Source organism: Aquila chrysaetos, chromosome 4 (genome assembly GCF_900496995.4).
Source record: "Aquila chrysaetos chrysaetos chromosome 4, bAquChr1.4, whole genome shotgun sequence".
Lineage (NCBI taxonomy): Eukaryota > Metazoa > Chordata > Aves > Accipitriformes > Accipitridae > Aquila > Aquila chrysaetos.
In genome coordinates this window covers 23163401-23180953 of record NC_044007.1, presented here as the reverse complement: position 1 = coordinate 23180953, position 17553 = coordinate 23163401, and the positions used below count along the sequence as shown (strand labels likewise).

The following is a 17553-nucleotide window of genomic DNA, read 5'->3' as shown; positions in this document are numbered from 1 at the left end:
CTTCTTAGCACACATCCTCATTAGGGTTTCTCTCTGGTGGGAGGTTTTGAGGTGCATCTCCCAGGGCTCTCAGTGTGCTTTGGTATGTGTCACACAGCAGTCCTGCAGCGTGCAACCTGCAGTCCCTTCGTGTGACACTAAGCCAGAGGATGTGCCCCCACCACTAATGATTGGCAGTCAATCCATAGGACAAGCATATACAGCAGGATGGGTGCCGGGTCTGCAGCACCGGTGGTTCTTGCTCTTCCAGTCCGCTCGGACAGGGATGTACAGCTTGCCAGTGTCAACAGAGCCTCTGTTCCCCTTGCACAGAGGACAGAGGGACTGCAGCAGTGCACACCATGGTGGGCATCAGCGGAGGGGATCACAGTCCCCTTCATGCCGCCTTCCCACTGTGCTCGAGAGCCTTCGTGTCGGCAGCAACTGTGTTGTTGGGAGGCGCTGGTACTGCCATCCGTGGTTTGGATAGGTATAGGTTAGTGTTTGCTTTTTACCTTAGTTTTGCTTTGATTTGTAACTTTCAAGCAACTAGAAAAATGACTGGATTTCCATTTATAAGCTAAGAAACACTTACAAATTGTCTTCATTTGACTGAATGATTGATACTAAGCTAAATAATTGGTACTCAACTGTCTGAAACTTCTTCCTTTGGATGGAAAGACAGTGGATCAGGTTATTTTTTTTCTTCTACCTTCTTTTCAAGTGGGGATTTAAATATTATTATTCATGCATTTTAGTGATTTTTTTTTTTTTCCCCCCATTGGATAGTTAAAAATGTTTTTGTCTTCCCCTTATTTCCATATTGCTATGGCAGTGTTATGATGATCCAGAGTATTTGCTTGACCTAGAAATTTTAGGGTACACTGGTGTTTTGGACCAACATATTCATCCTTTTGGTTCTAATTCAGCACTGCTTGAATACTTAGCTGAATTAGGACCTTTGTGAAAATGCTTCCCCTCTGTCTCCAATTTGTGAGGACATCCTGCAAGTGACTCCTAGCATTAAGCTTCCTGTGGTGACCAAATGCAGTTTGACGAGAAGGTTTATTCTGCAAGGTTAACATTATTTTTTCATTTAAGAGAATGTGAGGAGCTGCAGGCATATTTTTATTGGATTATTGTTCAAGCCCATTGTTGGAGGAAGCGGCTGGAAGAGGCTCTGTGAGAACTGTGTTCGGCTAACAGTTCACTAGTTAATGGAGCTTTAACTTCATGGTTTGAGAACTGCTTTAAAGGTGTAAAGTTCTCCTGTGAAGGGGAGGGTCTTTTCTAAAATCTAACTTCCAACACAAGAGCAAACTATCTTTTTCTCTAATTTTTGTCTTTTTCTAAAGGGACGTTACTCGATTGCAAATACAACTAAATATAGGTACTTTGTTCTGTCTGATTAATTTTGAAAAGAAGGCTTGTAAAAACCTTGGCTGCATGTTGTCTTTAAACAAATGAACCTACTGTCCCTTCTGGTTGTATTCCTTTTCTCCAGCGTGCTGAAAGTAGCAGTTGGACTTTCCAGTCTGTGTCCATCTTTTGCAACCAGTTTTATTCTGGGTTTCGGCTTTTTTTGGTTTTGGTTTTGGGTTTTTTTGATTTCTCTTTCTGTGACACTTCTAAGTTTAAATGTCTGTGGAGGTAGCTGATTTCCTGCAAATCATACTGAATTCCCCCCTGGTATTTGACACTCTCACTGTGGGGTACATAGTCCTGTACTTCATGATGGTTCTTTTCAGAGAAAGTAGAGATGTAGCCTTTGATGCAAGAGACTTACAATCCAGATAGTTTTATGCTTGATTGTCAGATCTGATGAACTTGAAAAAAGAAAATGCATTTTTAAATACCTGTGTGATGTTTTCCTGGAATTTTATTATTAGTGTCTTATGCCTTGCTTATACAATGCATGAAGTACATAATAAATGGGGACAAAGAGAAAAGGAGAAAGTGGTATGGATTTTGTTGGTGTTTTTCTCCCTGTCTTTTCAGCAGCACTTTTCAGTATACGCTAGAAGCTACCAAATCTCTGCGTCAAAAGCAAGGGGAGGGGCCCATGACCTACTTGAACAAAGGACAGTTCTACGCCATCACCCTGAGCGAGACGGGTGACAACAAATGTTTCCGGCATCCCATCAGCAAAGTCAGGGTATAGTCCAATTTCTTTCCTAGAGGGGAAAGGAGTTCTGCAGATAAATGTAGTTGTGGTTGGTTGGTTTTTAATTATTTTTCTTCTTGTGAGAGAGGACAGAGCAAGCTTACTTTTATGCCCAATGTAAAGGTGGGAGAGTAATAATGATGGTGGTCTCAAATATTTCTGGGTCCATTTTTTTCGAAGTGTGATCTTACAAGTTAATTATATACATATCTGCTGCAGTTTATGGTTTGGCAGAATGGTAATTGCACAGATATTGCACTTGACATTGGTGAACTTATCATTGCCATAATTAAAGAAAAAAGTTAGAGAACTGCTACATCTACTATGTAAGTCCATCTTCACTCACTCTTGCACTTCAGGGGCTGCTTTCTAGTGCATTTCAGATAAAATGTGAAGAGTTGAAGCCATCCTTTGTGGCATAAATTTTAAACCACTCACATCATATAAGTGTGAGCTTTCACTTGATATTCACCCAGAATTATGACCAAATGGATGATTTCCATCTTAGATTCCATGGGTAGAACTGGAGCTTGGGTATTCAGCAACATCTGCCTGGTGAACAGGCCTCCTGATTTGCCTGGTAACGTTTTTGAGTAAGCAAATCCTAACCCAGTAACCTTAGAATGAACAACAAGCCTCAAAGTTGCTGCCCTGCAAATTTTACCCTGAAGCTGGAAGGGCTGCATATGTATGAGGCTGCAAAAGTGTTTCCATCCAAATAAATGTACTCTAAAAACGTAGTGACTTTAGTTGTAGGAACCAATGAAAGTCAACAGGAGCAGTGAAGCAGACAACAACTATATGTTTCTATCATACATGAAGTTTAGGGATACTCTTCAGAAGGAGAGGCAATGATTTGTAAACCTGAATAGCAGTTAATTTTTAGCCTGGTTTCCTAAGGACATGAGGCTGATGATGGTGTTCTGTTGTTGGCTGAAGCTGATGTAAGACTTCTATGCTGCTGAAAAGTCTCTCTCCCTGCCACCCACCCGTTCCTTCCCCCTTTGTGCTGCCAGCTCTAGCACTTATACAGCTGAAACAGGAGTCAGGAGCTCACTGGTCTGGCTGAAAACCAGTCCTCCTAAGTCTGATTCACTGCACAGCCAAATGAGTTTTGAAGCTGTGGCAGCAGAAGGGTGGACATTGTAAAGGAGAGATGAGACCATTTCTTTTGGAGGACCTACAGTTTACAGAAGATTGTGAAACCAAATGCAACCTTCACGATCATGTTCTGTTTGCCAGGCCCCCAGCCAAACGACTGTTGAATTTATTGCCAATTCCATCCAAACCTGACAGAGGGGCAAGAGGTTTTGAAGGTATTAAACCTCTACAAGTTCCATGTAAATGCTTCATAGAGAAAAAAGCTGTCCTTGGTGGAAAAGCTACAGTCTGCGCTGCCAGTTCTGGTTAGTGCATCAGCTGGCCAGCTAGCACATACCTGACGGCCAGCCAGTATGCATATGCATAACTCAGGACTCATCCACAGCATGTACTGCCTTGTGCTCATGCAGTAGCTAGACATGGAAGAAGCAGTGACGACATTTGGCTTTTATAGGTGGAATGGAGAAGGTCAGAGGGCATGTGAAGGGTTATGGTGGTGAACATGAATCAGTCGTGATCCAGCTCCTTGGCTTCTGAAACATCTTGGTGTTTTATGAGCTTGGTGACTCAGGGTTAAAGGAAGAATGGAAACAAAAGAGGATATTTAAAAGTGAATTTTTTTCCTCTGTGATTTCTTTTCACTTCAGTTTACCTAGTATGAGCATTTTTCATTGTTTTGTGTTTTTGTTTTGCTTGCCTACAGCAGGCCTTTTTTAAAAAGCCTTTGTTACTTATGTGAAGTTTTGCATAATGTTTCAATCTGTTTCCTTTGAATCACACAGTTTAACAAAGGGAATTCAGAACTTGAACTGAAAAGCTCAGCAAATCCCAGTAAATAGTCACACTGAGTTTGTCATTAAATACACGTATGCAAGAGTCCTGCTCCTGAGAAGGGTATCTGGACTATGTACGCTAAAACTGAAAATGTCCTGCCTTTTGCCAGTGAGCCTAAGCTTTGTAACAAAATATCCCTTTACAGTGTAATGTCATCTTCCAGAGTGACAAGCAATCTGAACTCCAACACTTGGACTGGACTTGGATCAGTATTGGAATTGGGGATCCTCTGACTTTGAAATGACCACTTTTTACTTAAGCCAACTTAGACTTCTTAAATCTAAGAATATGATTGAATTTTATATGGACTATCAAGAATATAATGCCAGGCCCTGCATTATTTAGAACTACTTTTTTTCTGCCCTGAAATTTTAAATGCATTGCAATATTGGACTGGAATAAAAAACGGCAATCTTCTGCAACCCAAGTACTGGGGGAGGGTGGTGACTGGATCAGCATTGGAGGCGTATGGGAGATTTTAATTTTTGTGTTTCTGACTGTTAATTACATATTAACTAATGCAAGTTCTGTTGATTTTCTTAGAGCGTGGTCATGGTTGTTTTCAGTGAGGATAAAAACAGAGATGAACAGCTGAAATACTGGAAATACTGGCATTCTCGGCAGCACACAGCTAAGCAGAGGGTCCTCGACATCGGTGAGTGTAAGAGGATCTCCACATGTTTCAGGGAAGATTGCAGAATGTGGAAATCTCTGGTACCTTGCATAGGGATGTGGTGGGATACATTGGCAATGGCTGCAAGGCTTGTACCGCAGTTTTTAGCAGTGGCTCATCCCTGCTAGGACTGGGCTATGGGGTCTATGAAGCATGATGGAGATCATGCAGAAGGAATGGTCCTCAGTAGTCACAAAGAAGAGCTGCCCCTTGCATGCATGCTTAATGGTGTTCCACCTTCTGCTGCTGGGAAGTCGAGGTCTGCACCTCCTCAGGAATGGTAGAGTGTTTGTTTCCTTTAGTTTTTCAAAGGCTGATCCACTCTTTGATCCAGTAACAGTAGCAGCCCACATAACAGTTATGTTAGCTGATCTGATGTGTAAGTGCAGCCCGAGAGTGAAGATGCCATCATTATGGTGACTGCAAAGGAGCGCACAGGACTCCTAAGCCCCCAGTTTTTGAGTCTTCTCGGTGTCAGAGAGAAGTGAGGGAGAAGCGAGCTCTGGTGTGCTATCCTGAGAGACCTGTTTACCGTTCGTCCCATCTAAGGTATTTACAAGCCCATTTCAGCCACAACTGCCCTATCCACATGCTTGGGAGATTTTAGCAGAGGAAGAACACGTACCTGCTGCCAAGGAGCCTGAAGTTGAAATCTGTGGGAGTGTCTAGACATCAAGCGCTTCTCCCCTCCCACGTGCAGTTTACACATGCAGCCATCTGCAGCAGATTCCAGTCAAAGGAGTCGGCGAGACCAAAGCAGACAAAGTCTATCTTGTTTTGACCGCCTGAGGGAACCAAACCATTGAATGGCAGGAATGAGAGGGGGCAGAGAGGAGGGAGAAAAAAAAGCAGGGTTACTTGGAGAGAGCACTGCAAGACTTCAGGGTTGATTGAACAGGGTGATCAGGGAATCAGATCCTAAGTGGTCTTACTCATGCCTTTTGACTTTCAAATGCTTCAGCCTCCACTGAGGCCAGCATTAGTTACAGTCAAGTGTATTTGGTCAAAGCAGCTCTTTCTGAATCTCCTCTCTGCCTCTTGTCTTATCCTGATAGCTCTGACTGAACTGTTTCCCCAGCTTCTTTTTTTTTTGGCCTTTGGGGTAGTTAAGGCAGTAAAACCTCCACCCCAGACCAAATGACTCCTATCATGACACGTTAAAAGAGCAAGTATGCAACATCACAGCTATTTCTGAAGGCTGCCTGTTTTTTGTGCTAGTCCCTACAAGCTTGCAGTGCTAACGCTCATGCCTTCGAAGGTATGTGCTGAGGAGCTTGTTCCATTGCAGTGCCAACACCCTCCAACTCCACCGCACTTGTGGTGTACTGGCACATTTCAGTCCCCTTACCTGAACGAGTCAGCTTATGATGCATATTCTGTAAAATGGCGCTCTGCAAAACAAGTGCTGTGCATGAGCTGTGTGTTTATCTGTGTTAAAGTGAATGTCTTTTGTGTTTCCATTAGTTTGAGATTAAATAGGTCTGTGCTGACTTTTGAGGCACTCTGGCACGTATTTTTTATTTGGACTGCAAACATGACCAAAGCCTGGTGTAGTAAGACTTACTGATATAGCACTCCCTGTCAGATGTAAGAACTGTAAGGGCACAGTTCACCTTAGTGTTTTCAGAAGAGAGACCTAGATGTTGCTCAGTAGTGTTTTCTTGAGAACAGCTGAAATACGGCCTTAGCTCTTACCATAGTTCTGAAGTACATTTCATTTTCTTTGGGACTTACATTGTGGATATTGGGCTTATTACGGCAGAATGGCTCCCAGCTACATTTCCCATACAAGCATCAAGCTGCGTTTAGCAAAATCTTCCAGTTTTATCATCAGATGATCTAACTGAGCAACTTCATCCAAATTTGAAGTTGGCCCTGCTTTGAGTAGGAGTAGGGTAGGAGTTGAACCAGATAACCTCCAGGGGTCCCTTCCAAGCTAAATTATTGTGTGGCTCTATGAAGATTTCCCTTTACATTAAAAATTCACATCCTTGAAGGGCTCCTGTAAAGGAATGCTGAGTTAGCATCCAGGTCCTGTGTAGTTAACAGAGAGAATTAGGTGTCTATGAGGGAGATTAGCAAATGCCAGGATACACCATGGAGAACCGTTTAAACAGGCAGTGAGAGAAACTTGCCAAGGACAGGGGTGTGTATCAGATTTGTCCCATCTTCAGGGCATGGTCTGCCAATCTGCTGGTAGCCCCGCTTTTATTTTGGATTTCACTCCCAACTATCAACACTATTTAGAGGGTTAATGATGTATTAGGCTCCTTTAAAACTATCTGTGAATAGCCATAAATCTGTGTAACCTGTTCCATAGATGTTTATGATGATTAATATTATTTTACGTTAATGTTTGTAGCATATGTTTAACATCTGTGAAACCTTTTGAATTGTTTATGAATGCACTTTTAATCTAGAGCATGACTTGGTCCACAGCAGGCAGAGAATCAAATGAATTTGGGATGTTCCAATTCTGGGGTCCAGTTATTCAGCCCTCACATAGGGGTGACTACTCTGCTTGTGCTGCTTTCCCTGGTGGCACTGGTCTGTCTGCCTGCCTTCTGACCTGCAGTTATATTCTGGAGGTCAGAGGAAATAGAGTGACTTGTTGCTGCACTCCAGACACGCAGGGGTCACTGCTTTAATTTGTTTTGTGTACTGGCTGGTGAACCTCCTGGGAGGAAGGATGGTTGAATGCATTAGATGCAGTACTGGGTCTGAAGATGTATTGATATTAATAGGACAAGCATGTACTTACATGTAAGCAAGTCCTCAGTGCTTCAGGAATAAACTCGAGGACTTGACACTTATTAAGCAAGAAGGAAAGGTGTTTTCCAGAATTTAGGCTATGTGCTGTTACAGATTTTTCTGAAGAAGGAGGGAGTCACTTTCACTGTTTTTAGCAGCAGTGAGGAAAAAAAAAAGCTGACTTTTCCACAATGCTGTGCTGTGACATTGGATCACTAGCTTTTTCTTTTAAAATATTGTCAAATAAAGAATACAATACTAGATTGCAGCAAATATTGATTATTTAGAATCAGTACCATAATTTGACAAATACTGGAACAGGTTCAAACATGGACATAAAGAGTGGGTGTGGAAGCTTTAGATTGGGCTTATTTGTGCTCCAGAGTCTTGCCCATATTTTTTTGCAGGATAGTTTGTATTATTTACGTGCACAATACAAAAACTACTACAATAATATGTAATGCATGCAAATGACTAGTGTTTAGTGTTGAAATTTGCCATTGTTTAATATGCAGTTTACCCAACAAAAGAGGAAATAATTCTTATAGAGCCATTTTCTTGCATATCGAAGAACGCTAATTTTCTATTTCTGGTAACTCACAGCAGCAGAAGAGGAAAAACAGTAGTCACACTAACAACTTTCAAATATCCTTGGATGTAAATGCTTTCTTAATCAACTGACGATCCTTCTTTAATTATCTGTAAATTGAGGGGAATAGGATGTACTTCTGCTTTTAAACAGCATGTCACATAGACATTCCATGAGATTTGTGTATGGCAATTAAGGAAGCGGGGGCATGTGTTGGGGGAAGGGAAGGGTTGGTGGGATACAAGGTTCTGACAGCCTTTTGGGAGAAAACATGTGTCTTTACAAGACATCTTGTTCATATCTTTCCAAAGTGCACCTACACAGCACGCCCATATGCAGCAGTCAGTTGCACTTTCTGGTGAATCATAAATTTAAGGGGTGGGTGGATGTGTGCACATGCATATTAAACTACTTATGTGTCTTCTAATTCTTCTCATTTGCATTCCCACACTGAATTTAGATAGTGAAGCCAATGACTACAGTTAGAAAGGAGATCTGAGTTCATGATGGGAATGAAAAGCCTGCCAGCCCTCTCAAACACCATATTCACTTGCTGCATCACCAAATATCTTGTGCTGTTCCTATGGTCAGAACAATCAATTTTTACTGTATCCAAAGTCATTCATGTATCCCAGGCACACAGTTTCACTTTCCCAGTGAAATGCCAATATCCCTGCATTTCAGATGAGAGAAAAGTATACTGATTGCACATCTCAAATGTTAAATAAATCTCCTTACAGCAGTGGTTTTGTTATAAATTATTTTAAAACAATTATTACCTATAAATTATTTTTTTGGGACCAATAGTTTATTTTCAGAAGGGCAAAGGAAATTAATATTGAAACCATTTGAGGGTCTTATTTATAGAATACAAACCCATACTTTTTCTGTAAGTGATTACAAAGCTAAGAATCAGCATGCTTCTGAAGTGCAGATTTGGGCATATTTAGATCAAGATTGCTGCATGACGTAATCTCAGCCCTCTGGCACTGAGTCCAATTACAGCCATTACAGCCCTGGAGGGATTCTAAGGAAATGTATATGTCCCAGAGAGAGTTGATGCATTTGTGTGAAGAATTTGGAAGTTCCTTTAATCAAGCAGATATTACCTCGTTACAAGCCTGGTCTTTCTCTTAATCTGTCATCAAAAAGAAGAAACTGTGTTAATCTGGCTGGCAAGGGGAGAGAAAAACTGGGCTTGTTCCTCTCTTCAATTATAAAGACGACCTGAAAGTTGTCTGTCTTACATGGTTTGCCCTTACTGGTTTTTTTTTGGGGGGGATGGTGGGGACTGGGGGCTGGGTCATCTTTGAAATTTAGACTTCCTCCCTCTTGCTTTGCATTCCTTCTGAAATGCTAGTTTATTGATAGTATTAACAGCCCTTTGGAAAGAAGTGAGAATAGGGTGCAGATCTTGTAGTCAGACAATTTAAAAATACTTTGTTTGTTTGTTTGTTTGCTATTTTAGTATCATACACACTTTGAAGAAAGGATCTTCGTGTTTTTGGTTCTTTGTTCTGTGGTTTTTTTGCTGGGTTTGTTTTTTTTGTTTTTTTTTGTTTTTTTAATAGAGATCCAGCATCCAGTGCAGTAATTCCTGGGAAAGTTGAAACAGCTGGGCAAGGAATGTACACTACTGATTATTTCCTCCAATGATAGCTCTTAGGTTTTTAGAAAGCTTCTTTAGGATTTACCATAATGTCATTTATTTATGTTTCAATAGCTTTTAGTTAATTTTCCAGTTTTGGCCATTCTTTGGCCAAGCTAATGAATACACCCGCTCATTCCCACTACAGTCACACTGATTCCTTTTTGAGACCAAGCATTAATTTGCAAGAACATTCGCTAGTGATGTACTGTGCGTAAGACTCAAGTTGCAATATATTACCTCTTTGCAATTAAGCTTATTAATAATTCAACATAAACAATACAAGAAGTAGTTTTGATGCATTAGAGAACCCAGCTGAAAAAGCAAAGATGTATTACAAATTCTAAAGGAGAAAATTCAAACCTTTTTCATGAGTCTTTTGTTTGTTATTTCTTACAGCTGATTACAAGGAGAGTTTTAATACCATTGGGAATATTGAAGAAATCGCATTCAATGCTGTGTCCTTTACTTGGGATGTCAATGAGGAGGCAAAGGTGAGGAAAAGCTGTGCAGATGGTATCCCTTTATAAGTACCATCCATCCTTAGTCACTGTTCCACTTCTCTCCATTTTAACAAATAATAAGAAGGCTAGGTGGAGGTGAGAGAGCTCAGTCTCTGCAAAGCCAGGCAAACCGTGGTCTTTCACTGACCCCAGGGATTCTGGCCATCCGTAAAAGGCAAGATGGTATGTAACAGCTGTTGGGATGATATTGCATTCACACCTGTATCACTGACAAATAGAGATGCACTTCTGAGGAAAGCCTGAAGGGCTTTCACAGTGTAATTTCTTAGTTGTGGCCTCTCAGTGATGCTCCATTTAAAATATGCCCAGCCTGAGAAACAGTAAAAGTTTTTTTTCCTACTTGCAAAGTCAGTGTAGGACACAAGATGAATGTTTTCTTTCTCTAAATTATCAGCTTCCTTTCTACACTATTAACATCTCCAATAATCAATATTCTGTAAAGTAGACTATGCCTTCCCTTGTGTTGGTGCCATTATTTTTTATAGTGTTACCCAGACTGTCCTTGCAATTGGGAATGAACGTATTTTTGAGGACTGTTTTTGAGGTGTGATGCATTCATTCTTTCTTTCTTTCCTTTCTTGGGTTTTTGGTTTGGTTTTTTTTTTGTTTTTGTTTTTTTTAAAAACAGTCAAGTACTTTCAAACATGGGGTTTTTGCATTTGGGCATGTGACTGCTACAGTGGACCTATAAACCAGGACAGCAGTGCAGGTTAACAAGTTTCTTATAGATAAGTTTATCCAAAGGGTGGCAGAGTGTTTCAGCTGCACAGACTAGTGTAGGGGAAATTAAAAGCTGCCGGTAATTGTAAGAAGAAGTTGGCCCCTGGAAAGCAAACAACAAGGGAAATAGGCTGTGTAAAATGAGCAGGGGGTATTGCAGGACTCTTGGGGATGTAGAAATAATAAACAGCAAACGCTGTTGAGCTTAGCAAATCCTGATACTGTTTTTATGTTGAATACAAAACGCCCAGTGTTCAAGTAACGCTAAGGATCTTGCAAATACAGAGACATCTTCATGCACGATTCCCCACTGCCTTTCTAACCACATGAGAGAGATTGTATCTAGTGAGTGAGTCCTGTGAGAGATTGCATCAAGCATGGAGTGGTAGCATTAACACTCACTGTCCTTACTTCCTGACTGAAGGTGCTGAGGTTTGTAGTAACAGGGATTTCCATCTCTGCACATTTTAAAAGAAGAGAGCGGTAAAGAAAAGACAATAGTTCTGAAAACCACCTAGCTCTTTCAAAAGCTGGCCTTGGTAAACAGAGTTGTACTTGGCCCAGTTGCTAATGGTGCTATATTTACTCATGTAATGATTACATTCTCACTGCCCCAGATATTCCCCTATTACATCATTCCATTCCATAATACAGCAGTGTGTTGTCCTCTGCAGTCACAACAGATGACCACACAACAGTTGTGTGCATGTGATCATTATGCAAGCAAATACAGATTTGGGATCTCCAACATGATGGACTTTACCAAGGACCTTTACAGAAGCACTACCAGGGCTAGAGAGCATGACAGTCTCGTCCCACCGGCAACTACCATCCCCTTTGCCAGGGCTGGCAGTTCTTTAACACATTTGCATTTGCAGCTGCAAGCCAGACTTAGCAAGACACCATGTTGATCTAGCAGCAAGAAAGTCACATTCACTAATGTCAGGTGTTATCCTCGGCCATTTTGTTCTAATCTCGCACCATTCACATTGCTCTTGCCTTGGGTACCAGAACATTAACAACACAGGTCTCACAATGATCACTGGAAATACAACATAGTAAGATTTTAGAATAATGACTCTCTTATTGTTGCTGGATTAAAAAAGTATCAGGAGTGAAATTTAAGAAAGCCGCTTGTATTTCTGCAGGAAGTAGTCATTAAAATGCAAATTGGCTTATGTATTTTGGGGAGTAGTTATCAAATATTTGATCGTTTAGGAGCTTGAACTGCAAATGTATTGATAAAAGTAAGAGGATTCATAACATGCTTTGGTATTGGGTTATCAAGCATAAATCAGGTTGTACCTGAAAGCTTATCACCATGCTCTAAAGTGTTTTCCCTCCCCGCACACGTGTACATGTACCCACATGCTTGCTCTTGTTGGAGAGTCTAATACAATAACCAGCTGCGCTGGGTCTGGGGATTCCCATAGGATGTCCCTGCAGTGTTTGAAAGCTGTGGACTCTGAGGCACGTCACTGAAGGCTGTGTTTTTTCTCCAGCAATTACCTCATCCAAGAGAGATGAAGAATTTCAAGGCCTAATTACAGACTGTCTTTTCTTAAGCTTTTTGAACGATGATCTTTCAACTGGCTCCATTGTTTGTGCTCAGTGTTGTTTTCCCTTTTCACCACAATTTCAAGATTAAAACTTAACCTCACAGGCACAAAGACCTTTCTCTTCCGAGTCAGACAAAAGCGGCACAGAGCAGTTCTTTCCAGGGCCTCTGAGATATGATGTGATGAAGTGCTCTACTGGCCCGGGGAGAAATAAAGAAAACAGACCGGGTGTTGGAAGTGCATGGTGGAGCGATCTTGAAAAATCAAACAGAAGAAGCAGAAATCACCTAACCAAAAATCACCTAATCAAATATCCCTGTCTCTCCTGGGAGACTAAATCCCACATCTAGGAAGACTTATCTGGAGCATCAGATTTCTCACTTTCCTGCTCCACCTGGAGGGCAGCTGATCTGAAGCCAGATTTCTCCTCCCACACGCAAGCAGAGCAGTACCCTCCTCCTGGAAGCCCTTCAGGGTGAGGGTATAACAGCGTGGGTGTGACAGCCAGAATCTGCCTGCTAACAGTGAGCCTGCTAAGGGTTTGTCAGGCAGCATCTCGCTTGGATCTTATGTGGAAGAAACAGGCGTTCAGAGAGTACAGGCGGAGGCCTCTCTTTATCGCCTCAGTAACGTGAAGGGAACTGGGGTGCAGGCCCTAGCTCCCCATGCTCAGTCCCTCGTCTTCGACTGCTGCTTGGCAGAACAAGCCAATGGAAGAGGGAATCTTGTACAGCTCGTGTTGAGCTGTGGAATAATCTCGCCATTGCCGTCTGTGGCCCAAGGGAACAGCACCAAAGTCAGAAACGCCACTCCGCTAGCGTTTCTTCTGCTGTATCTGGTCGACAACAGCAGTCCCCTTGCCTTCTGGCAGAGCAGAGTTGGGCCTGGCACATCCTTACTTTTTTCCAGAACAACATCCTTTTCTGCTGGGGTCGTTGTCTAGAGGTCACCGTGGGGCTTGTGGTTCAGAGCAGGATACAGGGAAATGAGAGGAAGGGTCTACAGCCGTGTCAAACTCTTCCTTATGCTTCCTTGAGACAAAAGTACTGTGCACTATTTAAGCAGAGGTGGGAAGTGAGGGACACTTTTTGTACAATCCGTCTTAATTTCACTCCCATAGTTACTTCTGTGTATAAATATGCAACATTTACGGGCAAGGTGATTTGTTGGCTCCCTTTGGTTGAACCTGAATGCTATGTTTGGTATTTTTAAAGGAGCTCTTTAAAAAAAGGTGAGGAAACAAACAACAATTAACAAGAACTGGCTGACTTTTTAACGATCTTTTAAAAGTCTTTTTATGATACGCTGGGAGGTAGGTAGTTGCCTTGCTGTTGCCCCACAGAAGATTTTGCTGCAGCCTCTGGCTGGTTGACAAGAGTTCTAATGGAGGCTTTTGAATAGAGAGCTCAGTTTCATTTTTGTTAGACGTACATCTGCCTGCTTACAGTCTTATTGCTGAGAGAAGTTAGTTTGCAAGAAAGACAATTAAGAACCAGAACTCTTCTGGTTAAAAGAGAATATCTTTGCCATAAATCATACCAACTCTTTGAGATATGCCTTCTGTCGGATAAATACTTTGCTAATTTAAAATGGTTAGGATGATGTTACTTCTGAAATAATACATTAGTTGTATATTTTTATGGAAAGTACTTTTTAACCTTACATTCAAAGGTGTGAATTCAGTGAACAGTTGCTAAAGAAAAATGCCACCTTAAAGCAGTCAAAAACTACTTTTCAGTGGTATCAAGAAATTAGTGATTTCTGCTAAGCACTGCAACTTGGGCATGTGGTAAACAGACTTGTTGGCGGATATGTTATTCAAGCAGGTGCTGGCACATGCTTTTTGGTGTGTACAGTAGTGTGCTGTGCAGTTGTTGTGTATACTTGCGTGCAATCATTGTCCTGCTATATTTAACTGAAATGTAGATCTTTAATCCAAAGCATGCTGAAGCTTCTGGGAACCTTTCCAGTTATTTAATGAGTTTTGGCATAGCCCATACAGTAATAAGCTTTTTTCAATGAGTGAGTGATTTGCAGGATTAGGTTCTTAGATATTGTGGGCTGAAGTGAGCTATGATTCCAGTGGGTACAATGATAAAATCAAGCTTATAGAGCAGCACAGTCTCTAGCAGTGATTTGTATTGTGACAATCCATATTTCTTTAACATTGCTAGTGATACTTTGGACAGGCTTTGACTAGTATAAGAATTATTTTGTTCTTAATTATTAATTTCCTTCCTAAGTTACATCAAATTTCATTTAATTAGGGAGGAAATTAATATTTTCTCTACTCTTAAAATTTAAAGGTTGGAGGAAAAGATACTTCATTTGGGGGAGTTAGTACCAGAAACGATGTAGGATTAAACTTGACAGCTGCTTTAAACCATGTCTGTGTGTGCAGGCATGCATATATGTATTTATGCCAGGCATGCACATGCACATGTATATATTAAAGAAGAGTTAACCTGTGGTCACAAATAATGTTGAAATTTCAGTCTATACAAATGGCTTGGTAAGTATGTATCTGGGATTCAAGGCAAATGGCATTTTTATGTAGTTGCTGGGGTGTGGTATGGTTTGAGGAAGCTTCAAAAGAGTAGTGTAAACATTTGGTGGAGACATTTGTATTGAAATAAAACAAAGGTCTTACCTTTGTAAGGGATTTATAAGGTAAATGGCTGGCAGGAGAAACTATAAAACTATACTTTTTGTCTATACGAGGAATGATGGGATTGATGTTAGTCATTTGAGAGACAAGCCATTTAACTCTTTGTTGCTACAGTGTGGAGGGACGAACCCTTTTAAAACAGGATTTTGTAAAGACCTGTCACCCAGGCGTAGATTCTATGTATTGTCAGTATTCAGTAGAGAAATTGCTTTAAGTTTCTGATTTTGTGCTGTAGCACACTCTTCCCTCCCTTCTGCCCTTGGCTCTTTCTGAGACGATGGGAGCCAGAAATGTAAATACTAATAAAAGGCTTCTATTAGAAGTTTCGTAACTGTAGACCTTTAAAGTGTATAAGCTGAGAGACCGCAGCAGGAGTCATGTTGACTGGATTAAATGATAAAAGGGGAAATGCATTTCTAAGCCTTGCTTTCTCCTAAGGCAGGTTACTGTGTTTGTGTCTTGTACATCACTAATTATGCTGCAGTATTTAACAAACAGTCAGTAATTCACATAATAACAGCTACACTGTAGAGCAGCGCCTTCCCTGAAAGAGAGAATGATTTTTCTAGACATGCTCTATAACAAACAGAAGAGTTGTCGTTATCTTAGGCCACTTTTGAAAGTTTCGCAGGCACCAAATGTTTCTCCAAATTAGTTTTGCATTGCCAATGGCATGCCTGAGCTGGAGACTAGATGGGTGGAACTCTGTCATTAATTGTTCTAATCTAAGATATGCTGACATTAAAAAAAAAGACACCACTATAACGACAACCCAAATGTGTTCCTGATAGCAAAACATTGCTAAAATCCAGTTTGCACACAAAAAAAAAGTTTGTAAATGAATTCAGGTACAGCCATAGTCACATCCATTAAAATAGTTCTAAGTCAAGTGTAGACAGGGGCCTGGGGACAAAAAAGCAGTGATGTCTACTCCTGCTGCTGTCATTTCTACTTAACTCTACATTTTCTAACCGTGTAACTCTACTATGCAAGAGACCAGAGCAAGGAGGATCTTAAACCTGGGTGTCTTCCAAGAGAGGTAGAGCAGGAGTTCATCTTTTTGTGGCTGCCTGCGGGGTTGTTTTGCTCGTTGTCTCATTAAGAGTGGGAGTACCTGCATTACGGACAGGAGCTGCAAAGGAGGGAAAGATGAAGGTTGTAAAGGGCAAAGCAGGCTGTGCTTGGATAGGTGGGTGAAATCATTGCTGCTCAGAGCAGGCTGCATTCCTCAGCCACTGCTTCGGGGAGGCGAAGGTTTCTGGTCAGAGCAGGGGCAGAGAGATGGGGACTGTGCAAAGGGTTCCCCAGGTCCTGTTCACCACAGCAGCCTCCTGCACCACAGTGTTAAAACTGGTGCAAATCTTCAGTCATGCAAAGAACCCCCCTCCCCCCAAATCAACTCAAGTACAGAACTTACTCCCTCTTCTCCTTCCTTCTGCACACCCCCTGTGTTTTCCAAATCCAAAGTCAGTGTTGTGCTTTACAGGAAAGCTAATAGAAGATTGTGTGGAGACAGAAAGTTTTCCCAAAAATGAATGATCTGTGTTAATTCGAATCCGTCTGTCTATCTGTGGGGTGCAAATGGTATGACAGAAAGTATAGTATACTTCATGCACGTGAACATACAGTCATTGCTCCTCAGAGAGATCCTGATGTATTACAGTGTCAGGACAAGGATATTGAATCTTACAGCATCAATCTATTATTCATGCTGAATAATCTGTTATTGCTGTATGGGGACTCTTGAAATTACAAAGTCTGTCTTCCCCAGCCTCTCCTACTCTGCTTTGTGTTTCTGGAGGCAGTGGAAGAGATGACACACAGTGTATGTAGCTGATTAAGGTGGAAGAAGATCTTTTTTTACTTCTCAGCAGAGTGTGCAGCAAAGGTGGTAGATGCACAAACTGCTGGGTAGACGCAAAGCCTGCACATACCTTCTCACATTTTAACGTACAATTTGGAAAACTCCTGTGCAGAAGTATGGGCTAAAATATAGCAAGACCAGATTCTGGTTTATGCCAGACCTGATTCCACTGCTGTGTATTCACACACACTTTAAAGCATTGCCCTGACAGTGTAAAGGAGTCTCAGGGCAAATGAAAATTCAGGCTGTCATATTTCCAAGGCATATGCACCTGAATCCACACTTACCTTTGGAGCTGGAGAGACCAAGTTGTAATTTGAAACAGAAATAACACTATCAGCTTCAAAATCAGAGTTTCACCTAGGGCCCTTCCCCGCCTCCCTCCTCTGCCCGCAGTTAAAGTTCAACTATTTCATTTGTAAATGCAGCTCTGTGATACAATCAGAAGCAGAAATGCGGAGGGGCCATTAGCTCAGTCA

General features: G+C 41.4%; 1 protein-coding gene across 9 annotated transcripts in view; it reads left to right on the top strand.

Moving 5' to 3' along the window:
• GRHL2 (grainyhead like transcription factor 2) overlaps window positions 1-17553 on the top strand; it is a 70839-nt gene that overhangs the window by 23460 nt on the left and 29826 nt on the right. For 8 of the 9 annotated variants that reach the window (XM_041123134.1, XM_030012218.2, XM_030012219.2 and 5 more), the window contains 3 exons: window positions 1978-2134; window positions 4622-4733; window positions 10139-10233. In XM_041123134.1, the coding sequence (XP_040979068.1) occupies window positions 1978-2134; window positions 4622-4733; window positions 10139-10233 (364 nt within the window). The remainder of the gene's footprint in view (window positions 1-1977; window positions 2135-4621; window positions 4734-10138; window positions 10234-17553) is intronic. The other variant, XM_041123131.1, reaches the window with a different exon arrangement.